Below are 26,377 nucleotides of genomic sequence, written 5' to 3'. Positions count from 1 at the left end.
TAAACAGTCTAAATTTTCTGAGTTCTTTTACGGTTCTCACTGGTCTGTAAAAGTTTTGAGAATTTTCTTTCGCAGAGGAACTTTGAATTTTTAATATCTTTGCACTCGAGTTCTCTCTTTGGGTTGAGTCTCTCGGACGTTGATTTCGAAACAAACTCTGCGTACAGTGAACGTATGGCAAATGCACATGGAAAAGCCAAGACTCGCTTTTCGCGGGATCTACATACCCATTTGGTGGGAGTTGAGGCGAGAAGATGTGGGGATCAAGCAGTATGAAGTCTCTGACCCACTGACATTCTCTTTAGTTAGTTGGCAGAAACAAACGTCGATAATCCGTGAGTCAGACTCTCGATGTTCGTAATCAGGATCGTCAGTGAAGTAATTTTTGGAGAAAAGGAGAAGAGGTCGAGAGAGATTGTTAACAGGTCGAATCTCGTTTTGAGATGCGCTTAAGTCGCGGCTTATTGACCAGTGTCGCTGTTTGCTTCACAGTACTCTTCCTCCTTTTAAACTCGAGATCGACGGTGGAAACTGTTAACGATTCAGGAAGGATAGGGAAATCTAATGATGGGGAGCAGGAAATTCGTAAAGGCCAGGTAAATCGTATCTGATCAACGCTAGAACTATCGACGATTAAAGTTATGTTAATAACGCGAATTAAAAGCTACGAAACAAAATTACGAAAGTCAAATTTGTGATTAAAATTTTGATGTAATTTTATTCTGAATAAAATAGAAATTACTTGTAGGTATTCGTATCAGAGAAGTAGGAAAATTTTTTTTTAACGAATCTTCATAATTTGTACCTTTGTAAATTTCTGTGAAAAATTACGTACGAATTGGTCGTTTCGATCATTTTGATCTTGTGTTGTGACAAACAGTTCAAAATCAAAAGAAAGATAATTTCTTATTCTCTGTTATATTTCAAATATTTTCCATATTTAATGCAAATCGATATAGTAATGTTTGAAAGTAACATACTGGTTTAGATTACATTCGCGGTGAAAGTCCGCCAGTGAACGATAAATTATTGGAAAGTGATCTTTCCTCTTTACGATTCATAAACTGGTTCATTGAGCATGATAAAGAATCAGAGAGAAATATAATCTCTATGCATTTATGGAAAATTTGAAATAGAATATCCAGAACGTAATACATGATCTTTATAATATTTAATGAAATCTCTATCCAATTGTAAGTTTTACTCTCTTGCTTATCTGTTGAAAGAGAATCTTCTAAAAGTTTCGTAAAAACATTCTAGTCTGAAAGAATTTGCACAAACAGATTTATCACAGTCTATGTATTAACTTGAACTAGTCTATTGCAGTTACAATTATTAATAGAATTTATTTCGCAGACGTATCGACGCGTTACACCTTCCCTTGCGGAACTGGGTGTTCGTGAGAGTTTGCACAAAGTGAACGAGCACATTTTAATGTTGACTCGTGTACCTGACGCCGGGTCTGAGCTGTTAGTCTTGATTCTACAACGTCTGCAGGGTTACAATGCGTTTAAACATATACGGTTACCACCTGGTGATCATGGGCTTCTGTCAACTTTACAGGAGGTAATTGTTCTCGAGTTAACCCTTCCGAGAAGAATCTTTCTTCTTTCAAGATAACTATTCTCAACTGTGAAAAATGGGATTTAGAATAAATAAGAAAATATCAATATCTCATAGTCAATAGGCTTCGACAGTGAGAAATATGTACTTGTGTATATAAGAAGAAAGTTTATTTATTGAATATATTTAAATCATTAAAGTGGTAAAAAATATACAAAGCATTCTACACACAGCTACTACTTCTGCTTTGCTAGTTCGATTTTGTTGCAGTTATAACAAATTTTTCGATTTTGCCTGTTGCGAACGTCTCTTTTCGTTTGATTCTGTTGAATTGTTCGTCGATATTTCGGTAGAAAAATTTCCCATTTAATGCTGTTTAAAGTTGTTTTATTCTTCCGAACACTTGAAAGATCCACGAGAGAAAGGGAACGTCAAGTTTCCGAATTTCTTGGAAAACGGAAACTTATTTTTCAACGTCGCAGCTTCATGTTTTCTCACGCGTCAAAGTAAATGTAAAATTCAGTGAAATTTCAATTCAGTTCGCAGTACGACAGTCTGTGATCCGGAAGCGCATATAAGAACTCCTCTTTTTTTCCTTCTTCTTCGTGGACCCTTCGCTTCCAGATTCACTTCTACAAATTTTATCAATATTCTGACGGCAACGACACTATGTTCTCTTCGTGTGTTAACTTTTGAATCTACTAATTCTCGGCCTCACCTGTCTCAATAATTTCACCGCGAGTTGTATCGGTTCACGTCCGATTTAATCGTTCTGTTAATCTCTCGAAAGGGTTAAATGCTCATCAATTAACACGAAATAGCCATAGCGCCATTTCAAACGGCAACAACGACAGCCATGTTGATCTAACACCGAACAATAACGCAAGAAATATGAATCAGCCGCTGATTCATTGACGGCATAAATCTCTGGGATTTAATCATAGCGGCAGCTCTATACACGCGTAGTGGCCGTTACACTTTACGCTCGCGTCAGACTCGGTTTTCAGTGTTGCAATCGATGTTGTTTCGTGCCACTTTCGTCTTTCCAATTAAAGCAGCCGGGTCGGAAATTCCTATTTGGGGCATGTCTGTTTAAAGCTGCTGGTTACGTGAAATACGTGATAGAGAAGTTGATAAATATTAAGGGATTCGATCTGTTTCCGCTATATGGTATACAATCAATCATCTTGACGGTTTCCATGTCGGCGGGAACGCTTGGCTTCTCGTGTTCTCGGTTGTTTCGTCAGTTTGCACTTTTGGACTTTGGGCAGAGGAGAGAGGCTGCGTGTTTGGTTATAAATAATCCTGACGCCACGTTTTGTAGGAACTTTTGATTGAGGAGATCACTAATATCATAAGACAGGAGGCGATCCCTCTGAGCTTCGACGGGGATGTTAGATTTCTGAATTTTTCCAAGTTCGGACGAGAATCTCCGACGTTTGTCTCTCTAGTGAGAAATCCCGTAGGCGCGCGTAATTTACAGAGGTAAAAGTCAAGCTCCTTTCCGCCGGGATCTTTCTTTTTTTTTTATTTTCTATTTGCATCACGAAGCTCTGCGTGAATATTCGAGCGCGTGCGTTTGCCAATCATTTATTAATCTAATATATAAAAGAAACTTAAATTTCGGTACTGTATTCTACCGTTTCTAAGAGAGAAACTTTCCTTTGGATTTTTATTTGGCTGGAGACATTTGAAACGCTCGGTTTATAATAATAATATATGATAATGATGTTAACGATTATTTCGATGTTTTCAGCAATTCTTTAAATATTCCCACATTCAAAAAGGAGAGTTTCTTTTTCTTTTTTTTTAAACGGTGAAATTATATCATCAGAGTTTGTATATGCTATGATCTTGTACTCTGATATTTCATTATAATCAGCCAACATTAATCGAGAATAATTAAATATTTCGATCAAGGCAAATTACGAATGATTCGCCAAACGAATGTAATATTACACGTGGGACTGAAGTTGTGATGCAAACGAACGAATAACACTGATTTTGTTTAAACGTGATCGATCTGCTGCTTCTTAGATATCACGATGGACGGAGAAACGTGCTCGATGATAGAGCCATACCAACGTTTTGTGGCCAAGATCCTCGATGCACGTGAGTATTCAACGGATCCACATTGTCACTTATTTTTTACCTCTCTGCATCGGATATCAATTCTAGAGAGGTAAATAACAAGTGGGCGTTGGAACGAGCTAAAACGAACGTAGTTGAATACTATCCTGTCGTTGCTCTATTAGAGTACATGGAACGATCCATAGATGTATTGGAATACAAATTCCCATATTTCTTTCGAGGTGCTAAAGATAGTTACAGAAAGATTCGTGAGTAAACATGATGCGAATACAATGAGGTACAATTATTAACCAAGATTTCAGTCTCAATTCACGTTGATCCACATTCCATTTAGAGCCTGGAGGGAAACGCTTTTCCAGTCCAACGTTCAGGCTAAAGCCACGAGACGGAGATATTTTATTTAAGCTTCTTAAGGATGAAATAGAATTTTACCAGTGGCTAAAACATCGACTTTTAAATGAGACATTGATCGATGCTGATGAAAGCCGTTAATTATGAAATAGAGGATTACCTATAACTTACATCATGCTCTAGCGCTAGTTTCGTAATATACCAAAGATAATTGTCGTACTAAATATTTGAATAATAATAATTTCTTTGTACCGAGATAAATCGATTGAAAAGTTTTTGTTAGGGGAGAAGTGTGGTCGTAGATTATTCTCTTTTTGTACTTTTATTGTGAGAAAGCTGCTGTAAATTAAGAGTACGACGAAATGTCTTTTTTCAGGATTCTATTCCACGTCAGATTGGCAATAAAATTACAAATTATTAACAATTGCTCTTTACTTTAGTGAAAATTCTTAAAAAATATTGCAGTTGTTGGAAGATTTTTCTACTTCAATAAATCCCATGAAATTCTGTAATACGCTCGCAAGATATAATTGTATATTTCTATCTTTTTAGTAAGAATGACAATAATACTTTGTTTTGCAGTAGCAAGGATTTTAATTTTCCTCTGCTTGTTTGGCAAACGTTCTTAAAGAACGTAGGATACAGTAAGAGAAATGCTCCATTATCATAGTTTATAATTTATTAATTTTTACATTTTTATTATAAATCCATTATAACAATATGGTGTAATAATTCAAACACGTTCTCCGCGTCGAAGTTACGTCTTTGTAATAGCAATTCTCGATGTACAGTGCTACGTTGAAACATCCTCGTTGTGCATGATAGTCAAAACTTTTGTCGAGCAGTGATCATCGACGAGGAATAATTAGGGTACAAAAGTTGCGAGCCATGTCAAGTTGAACATATACGTAATTTATATCGTTTCCACTGTTATAATTATTCCACAATTTCAATCGGCAATTATTCGTTGAATATATTAATATGTAATATCTTTCAAAGCTGCTATCAATTACATTTAGCATACAATCAAAAAATATAAGTGTAAATATTTTCCTTACTTTAACTTTGTGCGGGAAATAAAGAAAGAACAATGCTCTTCTAATGTAAGTAGTAATTCGTTGATATTGAATTTTCACGGCGCCAAGTCCAATGAAATAACTATACAGTAACTGTATTATACACAACATTTGTCTTCGCAATTGCGACGATTTCGAAACGTGCGACACGCCGCTATCGAGGAAGAAGGTATTTTCATCAGGTTATTTATATCTCAAACGAATATATTTAGAATAAATATGGAAAAATGTACAAAGAAACAATTAGAAAAACGTACAATGTGATCGTGGTTATTCCGAGTGACAGAAGCAGCCGAGTGTGTTATTACATTGTCAAGCTCTTACCGTTTATTTACACTTGCTAGCCTTAGAAAATGCAAGTTGTCATGTATACGCGACGAAAGGTTACCAACATTGATACGATAGAATTGAAAAATTACTTCCAACCACACAAGCGTTTAGGATACACTCCCTCCCCCAAATCGTAAATAGAACATATAAAAATATTTATTCGAGCAGTCGAAATCCCAAGTGTTGCTATAAAAAACGCCAACTATCGTTATCAACGATGGTATTACCGTTTTACGACGTTTGTTTATGAGTTGAACGAAAAGGTGAGCTTCAAGGGCTGTCGGAAAGCGATTTCGATCGTTTCATGCGCATGTCGCGCGTACAACAGAACATGGCGATCATGTTGATGTACAAATGAACGAGCAACAACATGAGCAAAACGTGCCATCACTTCTTCTTCGCGTCCTTCAATCCAGCACCGGCGTTGAATTTGAAGAAGATGATGTCGCCGTCCTCGACCACGTAGTTGCGCCCCTGTTGCCTGTATTTTCCGGCAGCCTGTCGTAAAACGAAGATACAAATCAAGATTAAGATACAATACAGTCGAAATAATATCAGAGTGTGTTGATAGATCGGTGATTTTGATGAGATTAGGTTGGCCTTAATTTAAGTTAAATTAATTGATCAATTTTAATTTTATGATCAAACGAGCAATACAATCATGAGATAGATCACGGTGAAATGGCAGCAAGTGGTCGAATACTCTTACGGCCAACAGTGTATTTAGTATTATGATCAAACTGCGGATTGTTACTCAATTTTTTCGAGTATAGTTAGAATTATTTCCATTACTAAACATTGTAACAAGTATTTTTGTCTACTTTGTATATCCTGTGCATTTCTACATTCTTTAATTTTTCATAAATTCATATAAAACTCCGCAGTATTAATCATAGTACTAACCCTAAACTTTTATTATGCCAATATTAATATTATAATACTAATTACCAGACTGCGGAGTTCTACATAAATTCATATTTTTTAAAATATATGTAATTCAAGAAATAAAATCTTGATAAAATACACATAAACATTGAACATTATAGAATGTATATGTATATACTTTGAATACACTTTATGCACTTTTTCCTACGCAATTTCGCACTTTGAGATTTCCTGTGAATGTACAAAAATCCGCGGTCTGCTGAATTACAGTACTAACTTTTACTGCCGCTTCCGATCCTTCGTTCTTAAAATCGTCAAACTTCATAACCTCGGCCATGATGAATCCCTTCTCAAAGTCCGTGTGAATCTTTCCGGCAGCCTGAGGTGCTTTCGTGCCTTTCTGAAATGATAAACGATCCGCAGGTATAAATATCGAACGACATTCAAAAATACTCGCTCTAATTTATGAAATTAATTAACACTGAAGTTACGAGTTTACCTGAATGGTCCATGCTTTCACTTCATCGTGACCCGACGTGAAGAAGTACTGCAGTTGCAACGCTTTGTATCCTTGAACGATGATCTTGTCAAGGGCGCTAGAAACAATTCATAAGGTGAACACGAGAATCCTAGCTATGTTAGAAAAAGAAAAAGAAACAGAAAAGAAAAAAAAGAAAAAATGAATTCTTGGTTTAAAGAAAGGGTGGCGAAAGAAACAGGACCGTGGAATATGATTGTCTCGAACCGAATATCGTCTAATGACAGGGTAGAGGAAGAGGGGGGGCCATCCAGTTCCACGAGCCCCCGAACGAACATCGAGACTTCAGAGAATACACATAAAGCCGAACGACTTAATACCGCAATTTTATCACTCGAACTCTCAGTCCGAGATCAACTTTCGGGCCCGCCTCGGTTATCTGCGGTCTCGAAATAAAATCGCAGTAACTAGAAATCTTTCGTTTGTCCCCTGTGATTACCACGAGAGTGTGCGATCGTTTCGTGGGATCGACAAAATCTCTGACCATCGATCGTCTGATGATAGGTATCATTGGCAACTTTGATTTGATAGTTTTCCGCGTTCGACGTAATTAGGCAATTTCTTAGCTTTCGTCTAATTGCGATGTTAGATTCGCACGGCGAGGAATTCAATATCGTCGAGGCCGAACGTGGGTCTTCATTTTTGTTATTTCGTGAATTTTTATTCTTTTGTTACGGATCACGTATCAACGGATTTTGAATCATCGAAAATTTTGGACATATTCGTACGTGTAATAAAAATTTCATTTCAACAAATTTAATTGAACTTTTCATTGAATTTTATTATCGAATCTCTATCGATTTTATTATTAAAGCTGGTCTATGATCCAACGATGCTATTTGAGGATACAGTAAACGAAATTCATTTTCAATCAGAATTTTTTAATAAATTTGTTAATTTCGTTGAGTCTCTCACCGGCGAATGATGCGAAATACAAATGCGTAATATCAACCATCTTAAATTCTAATAATTTAATTAATTTCACGCGATAGTGTTCGAGGGATGTAGTATAGTAAACTAATATAAACTACGTACGATACTGCCCGAGGGTTAAAAAAATCCGTTACGAATTCCATCGAATTTACGCGCATCAACATGAGCTTGGTTTGCTCCGCGAATGACCCACTAGCCAACTGAACCGGTTGGTCCTCATTCCGCTCGTCCCCCTGGTTATACCCGGTGTGCCCGCGAGGGTAGGAGGGGTTTTTATGCAATTTTGCAAGAATTTGAATAGCCGTTCGTAAAAATATAATGCGCCGAGGGTAAAGACGACGCCGCAGTTTTTATTGGTCACTCTACGCGAAAGTAGGGCTGGTCTAGACAAGCTCGAGCCGTGAGAGCCCTCCATTGTTATTACCATCAGTAAACAACCTGGTGCATAGCTAAATGTGGGAACCTGAGTTTCTTAGGTTCTGAGGCAAGATGGGGGGGAACCAAGAGTTTACGAATTTTACGATTTTTTATGTTCGTCCTTATTCTTTACCTTTTGTATCTTCTTCCCCTCCCCTCTTAATTTGTGATGGACATAGGGTACTTATTTTGCCGGTCGTTTCATTTGCAAGTATAAAGATAGTTTTGTATTCGCTTGAAAAGTACGGGTGGAAATGTGTAATCAGGCTGCGGATTTTTTATGCATTGAGAAATTTTAAGGATGCAAGAGTACACGTGATATACGAAAATATGGGTGTAAAATATAGAGTACTTATTGTTAACGGGAAACAGATTTCTATCCAGGCTTCATCTTTTTAATTAAAAAGTTTTTTCTTACAAAATGGTGGTATTCTATGAGACGACAAAGTACAGTGGTTTCCTTTTCTGAAAATTTACATGCATAGTACACTCTACATATTGAATAGAGTATGAGAATTGTATAGAAAATTGCATGAATGTTCAAGAAAATGTTGAACATTTTTAAATTTCACGAATAACGTATGTATTTCCAGAAGTTCTTTCTTCTATCAAGTATTAATTAGAAATACTCGAATATCTCAGAAATACTCCAAAAATATGAATGATAAAAAAAATTACAAGAGGACTATTATAATCTTACTTATGATCATTAATTAGTCCGCTTACTTAAAGTTACAAAAGTAGCTCTATCAGGCTCTAAAGTTTAATTGTATTGCATAAAAATCCGTAGCCTGTACGTAACAAATTATAGATAGTTTCACCCACCTAGTAACTTTGTTTTCTTCTAAATATTTCGCACGTTCTGCATCATCCATATCGAGTAGTTTGTTCTCAAAAGCTCCGCTGAATGGGATTAAAACAGCTCCTGGATCGTTTTTATCCACCCACTCTTTAATTTTTATTAACCTGAAATTTAGTAGGAGTGACGAAATGTGATGAAGGGAATTGATACGATAACGTATTAATTAATCGACAGTCGTGTAAAGTTTCATATTAATAATAAACATAAATCCGAGATAACAGAAATTGAGACGTGTACGTACCATTTATTCTTTTTACGTATGTAATCCTTCTCAGACAGATTAACCAAATAAATAACTGGCTTCGACGTGAGGAATAAATATTTATTGAGCACCTCGATCTGAAAATAGGCGAGAACAAAGGATTAATAAGGTCTTGAAAATTTTCGTTTGCAAAGCAGTGCGATTTTGCTTACGTCAGTGGCACTCCAATCGGCAAACCTGATATGCCTCTTTTCATCCACCATTACACCTTTCACTTTCAATAATGTATCCTGTGCATAAAAACACCCGATTATATCTATAACCATTAGCTTTCTCCGACGACTCGTTTCTGTCGTTTCTACTTCTAATAAAAAAAGTATTATAAAATCTCGAGTCGAGAAAAAATCTTAGTTCCGCTTGCAGTCATTCTACGATCGTGTGTGTTATGTAAAATAGTTTGAAATTTTATTTACACTACCGAGAAATTGGACTGCCGTGATTATATATTAGTCAAATCTGGAACAAATTTCAAAATGCGAAACAAGAAATTTTAAAATATTTAATAGAATATAGTTGCTCACGGAAATATTCGAACGCACGGAATTTTTTTAAATAATATATTGTGTATATTATAAAACGTATTATATTCCAGAAGATTGATTTGATTTTATTGTAATAGTAAAATATTTTTACAAATTGTTTCTATCCACGTTCGAATACTTCCGTATGTACATACACATCCATCTCGTAATTTTTATACGTTCCATTTTCAAATTTGTTCATCGTAATACTCATACTTTTACTGTGAAATTTCAGTACGTTTGCACCGATATAAAAAGATGATCTCTTTCATAACGATCATTCAAATATTTTCGCGAGCCCGCCCGTATGTATAATACTTACGTAAGTGAGAGCACATAACGAGGTGAAATAATTCCAACCGATCGAACCGTGATTATAGGACTGTTACACTAACAAAACGCCTGTCCATTAGTTTGACCGAGAGAAGACGGGAGAAGACCTAGCCGTCGACTCTCGCAAAGTTTCAGCAAATTGCTAAAGTCTGGAAACTAGAGAGGAGGGTAGAGATCGGAAATTGCCGTGGGTCTCAATCCACGGAAAGAGGGTAATTCGATTGATTCGTTCTAGGAAGCAGTGTACCGACCGCGCTCGCGCTCTCTCTTAATTTCCTCGGTAATTTCGTTCAGACTCTGCTCGTACGCCTCCATTTACAAATGATTTCCATCGTTTTCTTTCTTTCTTTCTTTCTTTTTTTCTCTCTTTCGCGGACGAGTTTCTTTAAACGTCCCTAATGTGTTTCTTTCGGCGCGCGTTTGCGCGCAGAGATCAACGACGTCGAGGGACACGAAATCATCGTCAAAAGTAAATGAATACTTACGTATTCAGGCTTGAGTTTCTTGTCGTTGCCTCGGACAACGAGCTTCTCCAGCTTTTCGAGATGTCCGTTTAAAAATTCGATATCTTTCAGTCGTAGCTCCTCGCTGATTATCTCGAGATCCCTCACGGGATTCACGTCTCCTTCCACGTGAGTCACGTCGTCATCGTCGAATGCTCCTGCGTACAGATTATCGAGAATGTGATATACTATTGGAGTGTCAGGCTTGCCGCTACTGTTGTCGCATCTTTTCCAACAACTTTGTTAGTCGTGCTAGCATAAGGATGTATTATGATATTAATGCAATGTTACAGTTATATATTATAATTATACAATATGGATGTAATTATGTAATATATATTTATTACGTGTATAATTTTATAAATATTCAAAATATTTCTATCATGTTCATCCTCTGTGTATATAGTAAAATCAACACTAGTAAGAACGAATTTATACGTGTCGAATCGTATATTTACGCTGGACTTACGACAAAGATGAAAAATTCCGTCGCAGGCGTTGATGTGCGATAGGAAATTGTTTCCCAAACCTTGTCCCTCCGACGCCCCTTTCACCAAACCGGCGATGTCCACGACGTTCAAGAAAGCTGGAACCTTGCTGGAAAGTACACGTCTCGTTGTGATTTTTCGTTCGTTTGACATTAATCGAATGCGAATTGGAGAAGTTGTTTTCGTGCAGAGATTGGGAAAAATCCAAGACTTTAGTAAAGTTACACTTCGTTCATATTTTACTTCGTGCATATGTTTACTTTCAATAATATAATAATGATTTCTATATAATATAATATAGAAATTTTACATTATGAATGTGTGAGTATATATACACATGTAACATTACAATCATACAATATTGATAATTATACTATAATGTAAATTTGTGATTTACATTTACGTAGAGTATCATTGTGATTTCTCAACTAACGGAAAACTTTGTCTATTCCCCAAGTCTATTCAAAATTGCCTGACAGATCAAATTTCTCGTCGAATTATTCGAAATGTAAGTTCTTCAAAAGTATGTGAAGCCTTGTTTCTTAAGCCACGGTGTCACGGTGTCTTGCAAACTCGAAAATGTCACGGTGACTGCTCGAAACGAGCTCCGCAACTTCTGCAAAATCTGCACTCTGCCAGGTTTTTGCACGCGAACGTCCCTCCAATTGAAACGAGAGAGGGGGTGCGTTGCAGCGGCAACGAGCTGTATTTAAATGCTAATGCAAGTAGCGTCATTAAACAATTAGCCTTTGAAGAGAGGCGTTAGTAAAATGAGCAAGAAGGGGGAACACGCCGCCACGTTAGATGGCTTTCATTAGGGATCGTTGAATCATCTGACACGTGTGTGACAACTATTCGGCGCCACACGCACGACGACAACGACGACGACGACACACTGTTCCAGAGTTGGATGACCAGGATGCTCTTTGATCCGACATCGTGCCGCGTTTTAATCTCCTCTGAATTAGTAGAATTCAGAGCAAGCACGTGTCGCGTAAAGTAAAGTAAACTTCGCTCGTTTTTCATTCGACGTATAATTACTCGTTATTTCATTGTTACCTGATTGCAACAGCTCGAAGTTCTTAGCAACAATACTTTTATACCGTCGACTTTGGTTAAGTCAGGCTTCGTTTACCAGGTGGAGCCAGGTGTTAAAGAATATTTCCAAACCACCAGAAGCAGAGTGTACGCTGTGTTTTCCAACCCTCGTGTGATTCAGCTGCTTTGTACATTCCAATCTCATCGTGTCAACGAGCCAGCGTGATAACGCGAGCCACGGTAAACGCGGCTTTCATCCACAGTTACGTTGATGCACACCATGCCACACGGCATGTATAGCGCGGCCCTCCCGTGTGTTTCGTTAGCAAATGTCGGGTGAAATTTTCATCAAATTCTTCTCGCGAAATTCAAAACAACAGACGGCGCGTAAATTGCGACTGCAGTTTGATAAAATTTGAAACGAATCTGTAAATGTACGTGGAAGTTATTGAAACGTATAGCCGGGTAAAATATGAAAAATATATTTTGCGAAATAGATGCTTATTGATGTAATGAATTGTGGCCGTACACGTAATATTCGTGAAAAGTTTCACTGTTAAGTGCAAAAATTTTTTTTTTTTTGAGCAACTGTATATTCGTGTGAAACATCTTGTAGTTTCTATACACATTTTTAAATTTGTTTCAAGCTTTTAAAATGTTTCACACATTAAAAAAAAAAAAAAAAAAAAAAAAAAAATAGTGAAACTTTACGATACAATGAAGCTTTTATTTATTATATTTTACGAAAGGTCATTTAAATCCCTAAAAATTCACTGTTTCATGCCTGTAAAGTTTCTAACAAAAATTACAAATTGGTCATTTTGGTTACTTTCGTAGTTCTAGCGTGGAAAAGTGTTAAATATATTATATGGTAAGCGAGCGAAGAAAGAGATGCGCGAAGTCGGTTGATATTCAACATGGGCTGTGCGTCGCGTAGACGAATTTCGTCGGATCTGCATTGCAGATCACGTACCGCTTTCTCTCGTCCCCATATCCCTGCCTTGTGGAAATAAAAGCGAAGAAGCATGGAAATGTCAATGGTTATTCCAACTCGTTTCCCACTGCGAGGGTGCATTTTCTGCTAGACTCGTTATTTTCATTCGGAGACACAATGGTGACGCAGCGTAGGAGATATTTGTTGTTTCGATCGAACGATATTTAGACAGTATGTGATGGGTTTGCTACGTACCTAGCTGGCTTGAAATATTCGCACAGGTAATCGAATCTCGTGTCAGGGACTGGTACGCGACGTGCTGGAGGAAAAAAGGTCTAGTTAGACGGTGAATATTTTGAATTTTTTTAAAAAATAATATTTATATGTCAATTTCATTCGTGATATTCGTAATTTTCATTATATGTGCTGATGTAATGGATAAAAAGTAACATTTGATTTGTAATCAAATTTAAATGTCACTAATAAAATTGTAAAACGTTCGAAGATTGATTAAAATTTGGAATAAGAAATAATAGGAATGCTAATGAAAACATCGAATAAATGAAATTTTTCTTAAACATAACTCGTCGAAGCAAGAGGTAAAAAACGCAATATCATCTACTCTTAAATTATTTATTGGACTGGGATACGAGATCTTCCAATGATACTTAAATCCTATTAAAATACAAACAATACAAATCCGATGTGGATTCCATTTGGAATGAAAAATAGCAGAATGTAAAAGGAGAAAGAAATTATTAGAGATTAAGGTAACATATTGAGACAAGTACGAAATAATAGAATGTATGCTTCCTATTTACAAATTGTTTCATCGTCGTCCAGAGATTCGTCATAGGGATCGATTAAAATCTGCGTTGGAGACGTTCGACGAAATACAATCGAGATAGATCGCGGTAGATGAGAAGATGTGGCAGGCTGGTCTTCGTACACGGGTATCTGTACAAAAGGGTTCAACATCTTCTTCATCGTTTTCGTCGCTATTTTGATCATTCTTTCACGACTGTAGATCCTGTCGCTAATTGCTTTGTACAACTGGCACTCTTTCAGAGCGCAGGACGCATTCCGAGCCTTCAGATACACGCCGATGTGAACAGCGGCGGTGGCCGAGGGCGACAAACCTGGTAGTTTCGGTCTGTCGACGCTGATCTGGTTCACAGCCTCGATTATCATCTTCGAGACCGTCTGCTCCAGGTAGCCGAGATCCGGCAGAGATTTCACGTCGATCTCTGGCAGCCTGCGTAGAAATTTAATCTCGGTGTTGTCGTATTTACCGGGTTGCGCCAGAAATTTATCGCGACAGCCTTCCGTGCAAAACAGATACAAGTTGTCCCTGTAGAGAACTGCCGTGGTCAACTCGCCTCTCGCGAGTTGGCGACTCGGCAAGCTGTCCACGTACGTCACCAAGCAAAATCCTTCGACTCGCAAACGTTTGGCCCAGCACGGGTGTTCCAAGTCAATCGTTTCGGTCAAAACTCGCGGACGATCTTCCGGGGGATACGAGGTGTTCACTGGTGGTAGATACTTTCTCGGATCTTGGATAAATCGTTGCATATGCTGCGAACAGATCCAGTAAAAGTGTTCTCGGTACTGGACCATCCCTTCGTGATCGGGTGGTCCCGAAGCTTTCATCGTGTTCTCGTAGTACAGGCAAAGGGGACAGTAAGACTCGAATCGGCTCTGCCTCGTTCTGAACTCGTACGACGAGACGCTCATGTATCTGAGACTGTGGACTTTGTCGTAGTCGCTTTCGCGAAAGTACGATCTGATGATCGCGTATCTCGAGCACACGTGTCTGTCAGCCACGGTCCACACGTACCACGCGCACTTGGTCGCGTCTAACTCGACCACGTTCTGCGTGAAACGCTTCAACCAAGCTCTGAAATCCTGCTGATCGGCCTCCCAGATGGCGAAACGACGAGAGAGAAAGCTGCTCGAGAAGTTGGCTGGCTTCGACACTCGATCGGCTTCCCGAGACAGACACTCGAGAGAAAAATTCAAGTTCGCCTTCAGATCGAGGATGATCATCGGCTGAAGACCCAGGAACGTTAGTTCCTCGAACTCTCTGCGACTCGAAGGGAAACCGTCGAGCACGAAGCCCTGAGAGACCGCGTCAGGATCGATGGAATACATTTCAACAGCGCGGAGCACACACTCGGTTGGAACCGTTCGTCCTTTGCGCAGAGAGGACTCGCTCGATCGAGCGGATTCTGTCCAAGGGAAGTGTTCGACGACGTGACGCAACGCCTCGCCTCGCGTTATCACTTTCACGTTGTACTTGCTTGCAAATCGTCGAGCGAGAGTCGTCTTGCCACATTTTGGCGGGCCGACGATGGACAGTCGAAATGGAACGACTGGCGCGCGAGAATCTTGCTCGAGGTATTTGAACGGGCTCTTCACAAACTCGGTTTGCGCGTCTTTGCCGGCGGTGAAGTAAACGAACTGCCTGTGCACGACTGGATGGATCTCCCGAGCAGACTCCGATGGTAGAAACATCTGCAACGGAACCTTGTTTTCACGCAGTTGCACGGGACACCAGCGGCCGAATGAACTCAGTAGATAGTAACCGCGATCGAGAAGAGCGTCAGCCGTTTCCAGATCGATCGTGTGAATCCTCTCGAGGACAGACACGTGTCGACGAACGTACGGCTCGAGAGTTCTCATCACTCTCAACAGGACACTCCTCACGTCGGCCTCAGCGTCCAGCACGATGTACGGTATCGATTCGTTCTTTAAAATGTCGCGAGTAGCAGCTAGTTTCCGAGACTCGGTCTCGTACTTGTCGAAAAACTCCCGCTCGATCCTCCGCTCGGCTGTTTCGAAATCTTCCCAGTCGGTAAACAGGACAGGTTCGGGATTCTCCTGGTACCAGGTTTCCTCCAGTTCAAACTTTCTCACTTGCATCTCCTCCGACTCGACGTCTTCGCCCAACACGACGTAGTCTTCCTCTTCAATTTCGTAATATTCACCACGAAGATCATCGTCCTCCTCTCCAACAGCTCTTCCTCGGGCAGTTAATTGACTCAACATTTCCTTCACCCAGGCATCTCGGTCTCTCTCGTAATTCTCAAGCTCAGTCGCGTGTCTGAGTTGTTCCACGCGTTTCCTCTCTTCCATATTTGTCTGCCAGGACTCGAGCAACCGAGGGATCACTCTCTCGGACGCTGTTTCTCTGCCGCAGCCAAGTTCAACGATCACCTCGGGCACCGTGTAACTCTTCAACGCTGTTGCCACGTCCTGCGGACAGCTCGGAAACTGATCGAACACGATGCCGCACTGGCTGTACGGTCGTTGGAAAAACTTCAACAGGCATTCACCGTGCACTCTTTCGGGGAGGGTACCTCCGTCCTTCCAGTAATTTCGAACGAACGTCAAAATTGTGTCGGACTCGCTGTTGTATCTCTCGTCTTTCAAATCCTCTGGCAACTCGACCTCGTCTGGAAGTTCGTTCGACAAGACGAGAACATCTCTGTAAGAAAGTGGCTGCATCCCGCGAGACTGCATGTACGTGGTGAAACAGTGGAGATAGTCGACGTGGGCCAGACCGTATTCTCGGGATATCGCGTCAGACAGCGTGCTTTTCCCACTTCCTGGCGGACCAACGATGCTCACGCGAAGGGGCGGAATTACAGACAAAGGCTTTCTCAACGGTAGACCTAGTTTTTGCGGATCGCGAACAAATTCTTCGAGAGCAGCGGGACTAGACAAGTGGTATATCTTGTCCATGAAAATTGCACCGTACTCCTCTTTGCCCTTCCAAAACACGTTGTACCTCAACAACGCCACTGGACAGTAGTAACTGGTGTCTCCGAATCGACGATTATCTTCCTTGGGAGTCAATTCTACCTCCGTTGTTTCTTTCCCGCCTTCTCTCTCTTCCTCTTCCTCCTCCTCGATGTTTTCTGTGTCAGTCATGCCGATATACTCCGCGAGGTCTCTCTCCCTCTCCTTCTCCTCTTCGCTCATCACTCTTGCCTTCGCCTTGTAACGATCTTTAATCCCATCTATAACGTACTTCGAAACGTCGGTTATCTTACCGACGTTGCAAGCGACAAAATTCCTGCAATCATCCGTCACTCGTTCTCTCATCGTTTCCCAGTCTAATTGAAACTTCTGCACGTGCCTGATGTATTCGACCAACGTTTCTGCTTCTCCCTGGTTTCCTTCAGCATCGAGATCTTCCAAATTCCAAGTTTCCTCGAACTCTTCACCGTCCACGCTACCGCGAATCTCGCGCCACTTTGACAGCAGATAATCGTAGGGATCGTCGTCGAACAAGAGAATCGCGTCCTCGAAGGTAATCTCTGAATCATCGACGATCGTCTTCCAGGTATCGATATTCGGATACAAACCATCCACTATGTAGCCACCGTCTCTCCAGACCTCGACGTCCACCTCTTCCCTCGGAACGTTTCTCACGGCTTCCACGATCGACTCGTCGCTCGGCTCGTCCATCTCTTTCACGTTGATCACCGTACCTTTCAAAACTCGCGCCAATTCGCTGCAGAGCGCCGACTTGCCGGAGTAATCAGGCCCAAACACCACGATCTTGCACGTCGGTCTGGGCGAGAACGGACGGACGAACGTTCTTGGATTCTCCACGAACAGATGGACCGCCTCGTTCGACGAGAGAAAGAAGATCTTGTTCATGAATCGAACCGCGTGTCTCGCGAGACCATCCACGGTCCTGCCTCTCGCCAATTCCACCGGACAGAGGAAACCCCAAGGCGAGAGTTCCCAGGGGAACAACGGCGAGACAGTCTCTCTGTTCGTCAGCTGTTGAAACGCTTCTTCGTTCGACTTGTCGTCGAATTCGTCCGCGACCACCGGCGACTCGCCCTCGAACCCCAACGCGGTGTGATCCGTGAATCTTCTCGGAAGAATCACGCGCAACAACGGCAACGTGCGTGTCCTCGTAACGAAGATCTGAAACATGAACGACATCGACGCGCGACCATCCACGCGAATGACGTTTTGAGGATTGTGCAGTAGAATCCATTTCTCGATCGTGGGCATCGCCAGACGTTTGTACAGCGCGCACTGCCATTTGGCGTTCGATCTTTCATCGGACGGACGTTTCAACAGATATTTCCCTTGTCGTTCCTCGTTCGTTAATTTCTGATACAGCCCGAAGGATACGTCGTTCGCGCCGTTCTCCATTCTGTTGCGAGAGAACAACGTTTCGATGCGTTTGTTGTTCGTGTCGACGAAGCTCGTGTCCACGATGCAACCGGTTGCCGGATCCAGACGGAGGTGTTCGCGCTTCGTCAGCACGTCCTCGTCGGGACACATCGCGTAGACGATTACCGACGGTTTTATGGGCCACGTGGTGAATATATCCTCGATCTGACTTGAAACGAAGTCCTCGTAATTGGAACTCACGACGCACAATTTGTTGCCTGCTACTTGGTCGACGGTTGAAGCATTTTTACTATTGTTCGATACGTTGCAAGTTCCAGAAATGAACAAGTTCTGCTCCTTCGCCGTGACTACGTTCGGACAAGAAGAGTAATCGAGCGTCGCGTTTGGAATCAGCGGTAACCCCTCCACCACGTATCCTCTGTGAAACACGTCTCTTCGGTTAAGCCGAGCCGCTATCAAATTCGCGATCACATCCGGACCCAAAGATCCCCCTTCCTTCAAAACATCCGCCATGAGTTTACCTCTGTCGCTGTTTCGTTGGATCTCCTGCTTTATCAGTGGCAACGGTGAAATCAGAATCGAGTTCCACGAGTCTGCTATCGTCGTCGCGAGTTTCGTCGTGTTCAAGCCAGGCTTGCCGAAAATCGCGAAACAAGTCGGCTCGCTCGCCAGATACTTGTCCCTTGCGTTTCTCTCGCTATACGGGTCGCGAGTCTCGTGTGGTTCCTCGGAAGGTTCGAAGTGCGGTCGAACGTTCCCATACTCCCTCGATTGACACTTGCCAGTGAATCTGGCGAATGGATTTGAATCCTCGTGGTAGGCGTAGTAAGAGTTTGCCTTCGGGTAGACGCAGGGACTCGGTTTCGGCCAAGGGGGCGAATACTCCTCGCGAGGCTGCCCTTTGACGAATCGGAGGAAACTTTTCTTCGTAATGAACGACGCGTCCGCGTAAAACTTCTCATCTCTGCGCTCGTCTCTCTTCTCGCGACGTGACGTTTTGTCACACATCGTCGAACGTGTTTCATTTCGAGGTTACCGTTGTAAATCTTCCGCGCAAGATTCGCCGACAAATGATAGTTGCGGTTTAGGCGCGAGTCGCGAGCGAGATGATTAGGTTAGCGCAGATGAAATATTGTCATGCTTTCTACAGGATGAAACTTTCATTGAACTTGGCGTACTCTTCATAAAAATATATATATTTCCCAACGACTGTTCCGTTTTGTTATCTCAGATGTTCAAAAATTATTAATTTCATTATTCATTTATAAATCTGTGTAAAATAATTGTAGATAGCATAGAACACACGCATAACCTTCGTTTAAATATAAAATTTTTTTGTTTAAGAAATTTCAAGTGTTTCTCCCAATTGAAGAATCGTACGAATATCTAGAATTGATATTGCAACAACGAAACGAATTTCTTCTTTTCTTTTTTTTTTTTTTTAACAATGATATGGTTGATAATTCGCTAACAAAATTTAGTGAGCAGCATTTGTGCTTTAATAAGTGCGAGTATTTGTACGTTTACGATCATTATCGCGCAACACGTATATAATACGTACAAAAATTTGCTCGTTGAAAAATACAAACTTGCAAAATAGCATAAAAATCGGTAATAAAGAAAAATGTGGATACTTATTTTCATTTGGCTCGATGGTGCAGAATGGAAAGTTCTCGGCAGTCGCCTGGCTTTTCGTGAGAACGTTGAAGAACGTTGATTTTCCAACGTTGGGTATACCCACGATGCCAACTTTCAGATTAGTGCCCACGCGGCCGATAAGTGGTTTCCTTTCAGGCTCTTCGATTTTCTTCGGCGCCATTCTACGACAGAAACATCACGGATCTATCCTCAGTGCGCTCGTTCAGGTCTGTGGAATTTTTTATCATTAATATCGATTTCGAGAATTCGACACCGGATGGAAGCAATCCATTGGTTGATACCAGGGTTCCATTTTTTATCACGCTATGAAAAATTCGCAACAGGCTCATTGTCTACGATCAAATAAAGATAACAGCATATATAAAGTTACATCCTTCTTGTGAAAATGACCTCGTAATACGTTCATTGATGCTACGATCGAACATTCGTTTCGACACTGTTCGATTCACAACGACCAAAGTGAAGTATTCACCGATGCCTCTTCGTCTACGTAACTACCATTGGCATTCAGAAACGACCGTGTATACCGCAAGGGATGAGAAGAAGGGGTGGATGTATCGGGATCAAAACGAAAATGATCGAACGTGAATCGAGCACGCCCTCGTTTCCCCCAACCCGCGGAATCCTTAACAGTCCACCGTGTTTCACCTACCTAATGCACGCAGTGCCCCACGGCCCTCGCCACATACTTGGAACAAAATCAAGGCAACGCGCGCGCGCGCGCGCGAGAGAGAGAGAGAGAGAGAAAGAGGAAAGAGGAAAATCGAGAGAAAGAAAGGAAGAAAGGGTCGGCCTTCTCAAACATCGGGTCGCTCTCGAGCGCTCGGGGTGACTAATTATATTAATGCGGACGGCACATCAAGCGATTGCTGTGTTTACCGCAAGATTGCCTCCCTTCTTCTTTCTCTTCATCTTTCGTTTGCTGTAGCACGAACCGGCCCGCGCCATATCAAAAGGATGAAACAGGTACTACGCGCGAGGACGCCTACGGGAGGCGACGATAGAGAGAAAGAGGAGGCGAACGAAAAGCAGCGTAGAATTCAACGAGAAAAGGAAGAAGGGACGAGACGAGAAAGAGAGAGAGAGAGGTTGTTGAATTCTCCCCGAGAGCGAAGATGCGAAGGAGGAGGAATACGTCTGTTGAGTAAGGGGACCGACGATTACTGGGCACCAAAGCCGCGAATCACCGGCATCACGCCGGGAATCTGCAACCGCGCCTTAGGCCGCCAATCCGCCACCGACTTTGCGATTCTTCTTCTTCTCCTCTCTCTCTCTCTCTCTCTCTCTCTCTCTCTCTCTTTCACTTCACCCCTTTTCCTCTTGTTCCTTCTTTCGCAGCGTCAACCATCGCGACCGGCCTCCCTCTTCCTCTTTCTTCCCATCGTCTTCTCCATCTCCAAAACTATCCAGCGCGTTTAACTCGAAACCGCGCCACCATCTCTCGTCCCTCTCTCGTCTCGGGAAATTTGCAAATTACGATAATGGAAGAGAAGAGAAGAAAGGACCCGCCCGCGCGATGCTACTCAACAGCCGCCACGGCGCCGTGGTATCGCCGTCGCCTCTTAGTTTCACGACGGATCACAAGTACCTTAGTACAATTTACAATTCCACTTTTCCCTCAGTGTGAAATGTCGTAAGATTTCATCTGTCGTTTGCTATCAAAATATGCGCCCCAACTTGACCTGAATATAATTGATAACAGACAATATTGAAAAACAATGGATGGTACACGTGTATCGTCGTGTGTCAAGTAGCTTAATTTGATCGTTGTGTCTTCAATCACGAACATTCGAATCTCAGTTTCCAGGAACGATTTCACGTTTTTCTAAGAAGGCGATTCGAAGTGATAGCCCTACCTGTGCTTTATCAATTTTACCCCTTTTATTTCTGCTGTCTCCATTTCTATATTCAAAAATATAGCGGAAAAAAATAGAAACGATGATTGTCAGATTTAGAATTAATCGTGTAAAACGCGCGGAACCGCGGGTCTTCAGATTTTCAATTCGAAAGAGGCGCCAATCTTTAATACCGCGGCGAGCGCATTGGGGGAGCTATAAATTTAGGTACATTACACAGTGCTGCCTCGCAGCACTAGGTTTTGGAACCAGCCACGAGATGCACACTAGATCTTAACCTTACTTTTTAAAAAAGGAGAACGAGTTATTTATAGATTGTTAACTTTAACAATTTTCGAGTGCACGTTTTTCGACGTTCCTGCGGCACGCCCGAGTCGTTCGTCCGTGCGTGAGAGCCACGTGTATGTTTCTATCAGTGGAACCGAACATTGCATCATTCTTGCACACGCATATTCGTTGCCTGCCTCTGGGGCAATTCGACGAACGTTTGTTGTAATAACGTTGTCCTCGCTCGTTACTGGAATCACTGGGTGATTAATTATCGATCAAATACCTTGACTGTTCTTCGTACTTCTCTCCTAGGTAAATATCACTGCACAACGCGTGGCAAGGAAAGGAACACACAGCACTGCACTGACGTCACGCGTTCGACCGGCCTTTGATAGTGAAACAGGGATCTGCATTACCAGCTAAGAACTTTGTCGATTGCCAGGAAAAAAAGAGGCAATCGAAGGGACAGCAAATTGCAATGAAAAGCGAATTTTTCATTCTCAAATGGCCTCGTTAGGGTTACAGACGTTTGTAAAAATCCTCATTGAATTACTAAAATTTTTGGGTATTTTACTTTTCTGATAAAATTCAATTCAGTTGAAAATTTCCAAATTCAGTAATTTAATCTTAGATTTGGACGAACTGAGTTAATCATGGCTTGTAGCACTGTACACTTTCCATTTTTCTTCTTTCTTTATTATATGTAATATGTACTCTTGCATACTATTTCTGGATGTGCGGTTATTTCGTAATTTTTTCTTGAAACGATTTCTTAATTCATCCCAGCAACTTGATCTCTCGAAGCGTGTCTATTCGCAGACGAGTTCGATGTGATTCTAGGAATAGCTTTGCGAAATGAAACGCCGCTTTTAATCCGCGGAAGAAAAAGGGGTCATCAGAAGAGGGTTGATTGCAATGCTTTCGTAGAAACCATAAACACGCACACTTCTTTCCCAACAAAATGTGCAAAACCTCCTCAAAAGTCGAAAAATACTCGCGATTGAAATCACAGCCTGGCGGAAATAATGTTGTGCTAGTGAAATAATACCAGCATTTCTCATTGCAAATGATCAGAACAAGTATAAAATGTATAGCAAAATGTATATATATATCTGCTCTGTTACATAGATAATTATAATTATAATCGTGCGATGGTGATAAAATAATAAATACGAAAAATATTAATAAGAAAGAATGCAGTGTTATGAATAGATTGTGTACATTTAGAGTGCATGTTTAATAACTTTCTAGTTATACGATGATACAGAAAAACTTTAGAAGCATTTTTTTTTTCGTCAAATAGTATTTTTTTTTTTAAACATATAAAATTTAAAGATTTATTTAACCCCTGTGGGTTCGGGGGTAGAATAGACCCAACGTAGTCCCTGCGTGTTGTAAAAGGCGACTAAAAGGGAAACTCATTTCTAGACTGTGGATTCATAGAAAATTTTAGAGTGAGGCTGTCCAAAATTCTATTCGTTCCGCTATATTTTCAAAGCTTGCATAAAATTCTGCAGTGTAGTGAATGAATGAACATATACTCTTGCAATAAGGAAATAAAATCTACATCGAGATCTGCTTCATACATTTGATATTACTTTGAATATTTCCTACATTCTTGCATATTACTTGGATTCTGTATATTTTCGCATTTTCTAATAAATTACGAAGCAAAGAGAATCGCAACAAAATAGAGACTTCACTTATAAATTCTAAACTTGGAAATTTTAGAGACTTTGGGCATAGAGACTTCGTCCTTGCGTTTCCGTAAACGCATAAACATCCGTAATCTAATAAATTACGAAGCAAAGAGAATCGCAACAAAATAGAGACTTCACTTATAAATTCTAAACTTGGAAATTTTAGAGACTTTGGGCATAGAGACTTCGTCCTTGCGTTTCCGTAAACGCATAAACATCCGTAATCTAATAAATTACGAAGCAAAGAGAATCACAACAAAATAGAGACTTCACTTATAAATTCTAAACTTGGAAATTTTAGAGACTTTGGGCATAGAGACTTCGTCCTTGCGTTTCCGTAAACGCATAAACATCCGTAATCTAATAAATTACGAAGCAAAGAGAATCACAACAAAATAGAGACTTCACTTATAAATTCTAAACTTGGAAATTTTAGAGACTTTGGGCATAGAGACTTCATCCTTGCGTTTCCGTAAACGCATAAACATCCGTAATCTAATAAATTACGAAGCAAAGAGAATCACAATAAAATAGAGACTTCACTTATAAATTCTAAACTTGAAAATTTTAGAGACTTCGTCCTTTAAATTATTACACAAAGAGCACATTACCTTGCGTATTCCCTCTATTTTTGCATTCAGTCTAGCAATTACGAGAACAAAGAAATAAAATTTGTCATTTCAGTAGCTTGCTAATTACAGGTGTGCGTTCGCGTTTCGTATACTTGCAATCCATTACATAACGCAACGTCCATATAAAGAAGAACGTCGTGCCTCGAAAATACGACCGTTATTACAGTCTAATTCGACGGTTGTGCGTATGTGATGGGAACGCGCGTCGTGGATCACCGGAGGGTCGTAATTCGAAGGATAATATTAAGATTGCCTCAAAATGAAAAAAAGAAAAAAGAAAAAAAAGGAGATGAAAGAAAAGGACGATCATGCGTGTGTATGTGCATGTGTGTGTTTGTGTGCTTGTCTTTATGTCTGGCCTTTTGGTGGCGCCGTGAGATTGGACAAAGAGAGGATGCGACGATCGTTGACACCGACATTGTGTATTCCGAGCAGAAATTTTTTCTTCGTACTCGACACAGAGGAAAACAACTGTTACATAAAGAGTTTTCCTCGTACGAAACGCACACTTTCTTCATTGCGCACAGATGACATAATTCTCTTTAATTAAGGGGAATGTCAACCGTGGAAGTTGAACGTGCGTTTATATAATTTACCTCGTGAGATTTGAATTATTCATAGAAGACGGACGAAAAGTATTTTAATCTGTTGTAACTTCGTAGAAAAAGAAATCGTAGAAATCGTCTTTTTAAGCACGAAGCCTCTACTTTGATGATTTTGAAGAAATAAAACTTTCCTACTGAATATCTATCATTTTTCGTTCACGTGACAGAAACTCATTTTCTGAGAATTAATTAACGAGTTTAATTGCGATTCATGGAAATCTTTAGATAAATAATTATGACATGTTTTGCAAATTATGCTCCTACGGTAGAATTATGTGTTATATAAAACATTTTGAAATTTCATTTACCCTATCTTGGTTATAATTGGTCATTTGAAACGTATGTAAACACGTGTATAAAAATGACAAAATATTTAATGCAAGTGACAAATATATTATCGATAATTCTCAATGTTCAATGAAACTAGACACACTTGATACTTATTACATCTTGTACAATTTTACTGTATCATACATTTTCTGATTGATTATCATACAATCACAGCAATCATTTCTCATTACAATGTTAATGAAATTTCAAAATGTACGCAACACATGCAATTAGTTGATCATAGAATATTTCACGAAGTGACAACATTTCAACTATATCAGTGTCATTGACTGTTGCAAAAAAATCACACATCTTAAAGATCATATATTTAAAAAAACTTTGCATTAGTACGTTGCGTCAATACATATAAAGATATTAGAAAAAAGGAAAAAAGAAGTAGGACGCTTCAGTATTTTCTCGATTCACTGTGTTTCCTTTTCGAGCACGATACTGCGTTAACTGATGTTTCATTTGGCCAACAGATTTCTAACATTGTCTCGACCTTGTGGCGTATGATTATTTCAATTATTTTATTACGAACCGTATCAATCTCGGCCCATATAATGCATATAATCAGGAGGCTATTATTCCACGAGCGCACGGCTGGCGGAATAAGGACCTTTCCTCTGCCTCTCTTCGGCTCTCCCCCGTAGAGTCTCCATACCATCTCTTTCTCTCTCTTTCTCTCGATTCGCTCGTTTTCGTGATATTGTAATTTGGAGACCGCAAACTCGCTGACGTCACTGGTGTGCACTAGACGGAGCATCTTGCCAGCGTGTAGCACACCGTCGAAACTCGATTTCTTTTTCTTCTTCTTTTCTTTTTTTTTTTTTTTCTCCCTCTGCGTCTTCTTATTGGCCAGACAATTTCGATGAAAAGCATATTAAAGCCGGACGAATTATAGGGATTTCGGTAGATTAGATATGCGCCGAATTGAAGGATTGCGTTACTAATTCCGGCGAAAAACGCCGACGCGCTGCTCGTTGCTTCGAGATTTATTTGGCCTCGGTGGTATTATCCCCGCAAAAGTTGATGTTTAT

At 40.5% G+C, this 26,377-nt stretch overlaps 3 protein-coding genes across 4 annotated transcripts; 1 reads left to right on the top strand and 2 right to left on the bottom strand.

Annotated features, from left to right (window-relative positions):
• Window positions 1-131: 131 nt before the first annotated feature.
• Window positions 132-5,673, top strand: LOC122533412 (uronyl 2-sulfotransferase-like). The gene is made up of 6 exons (XM_043663066.1): window positions 132-596; window positions 1,357-1,566; window positions 2,888-3,048; window positions 3,601-3,675; window positions 3,742-3,902; window positions 3,989-5,673. The coding sequence occupies exons 1-6, from the start codon at window positions 444-446 to the stop codon at window positions 4,144-4,146; spliced, it is 918 nt and encodes a 305-aa protein (XP_043519001.1). The 5' UTR covers window positions 132-443; the 3' UTR covers window positions 4,147-5,673.
• On the bottom strand, window positions 5,268-22,467 carry LOC122533411 (obg-like ATPase 1). 2 transcript variants are annotated; one of them, XM_043663065.1, is made up of 12 exons: window positions 22,354-22,455; window positions 21,533-21,626; window positions 19,924-20,105; window positions 13,381-13,441; window positions 11,135-11,262; window positions 10,648-10,823; window positions 9,461-9,538; window positions 9,288-9,385; window positions 9,010-9,150; window positions 6,796-6,892; window positions 6,574-6,696; window positions 5,268-5,909 (listed from the first exon to the last, which is right to left on the bottom strand). In XM_043663065.1, the coding sequence occupies exons 3-12, from the start codon at window positions 20,102-20,104 to the stop codon at window positions 5,799-5,801; spliced, it is 1,194 nt and encodes a 397-aa protein (XP_043519000.1). In that variant the 5' UTR covers window position 20,105; window positions 21,533-21,626; window positions 22,354-22,455; the 3' UTR covers window positions 5,268-5,798. The 2 variants fall into 2 exon arrangements, with proteins under 2 accessions (XP_043519000.1, XP_043518999.1); XM_043663064.1 differs by lacking the exon at window positions 21,533-21,626 and having other exon boundaries at window positions 22,354-22,467.
• On the bottom strand, window positions 13,451-19,913 carry LOC122533408 (adenylate kinase 9-like). Its single transcript, XM_043663059.1, has one exon. It carries the CDS (start codon window positions 19,291-19,293, stop codon window positions 13,939-13,941), a length of 5,355 nt encoding a protein of 1,784 aa, XP_043518994.1. The 5' UTR covers window positions 19,294-19,913; the 3' UTR covers window positions 13,451-13,938.
• Window positions 22,468-26,377: the final 3,910 nt, after the last annotated feature.

Source organism: Frieseomelitta varia, unplaced genomic scaffold (assembly GCF_011392965.1).
Source record: "Frieseomelitta varia isolate USP_RPSP 00005682 unplaced genomic scaffold, Fvar_1.2 scaffold_524, whole genome shotgun sequence".
NCBI classification, from domain to species: domain Eukaryota; kingdom Metazoa; phylum Arthropoda; class Insecta; order Hymenoptera; family Apidae; genus Frieseomelitta; species Frieseomelitta varia.
Note: the sequence above shows the minus strand (reverse complement) of the source record. Positions and strands in the feature narration are given on the sequence as shown.

Coding starts and splice junctions, on each gene's coding strand:
- LOC122533408 (XM_043663059.1), bottom strand. CDS start 19,293: ATGTGTGACAAAACGTCACGTCGCGAGAAGAGAGACGAGCGCAGAGAT.
- LOC122533411 (XM_043663064.1), bottom strand. CDS start 20,104: ATGGCGCCGAAGAAAATCGAAGAGCCTGAAAGGAAACCACTTATCGGC. Junction 11,263..13,380: donor GAATATTTCAAGCCAGCTAG/GTACGTAGCAAA, acceptor TGTACTTTCCAG/CAAGGTTCCAGCTTTCTTGA. Junction 9,386..9,460: donor CCGATTGGAGTGCCACTGAC/GTAAGCAAAATC, acceptor GCCTATTTTCAG/ATCGAGGTGCTCAATAAATA.
- LOC122533412 (XM_043663066.1), top strand. CDS start 444: ATGCGCTTAAGTCGCGGCTTATTGACCAGTGTCGCTGTTTGCTTCACA. Junction 1,567..2,887: donor TTCTGTCAACTTTACAGGAG/GTAATTGTTCTC, acceptor CACGTTTTGTAG/GAACTTTTGATTGAGGAGAT. Junction 3,049..3,600: donor GGCGCGCGTAATTTACAGAG/GTAAAAGTCAAG, acceptor GCTGCTTCTTAG/ATATCACGATGGACGGAGAA.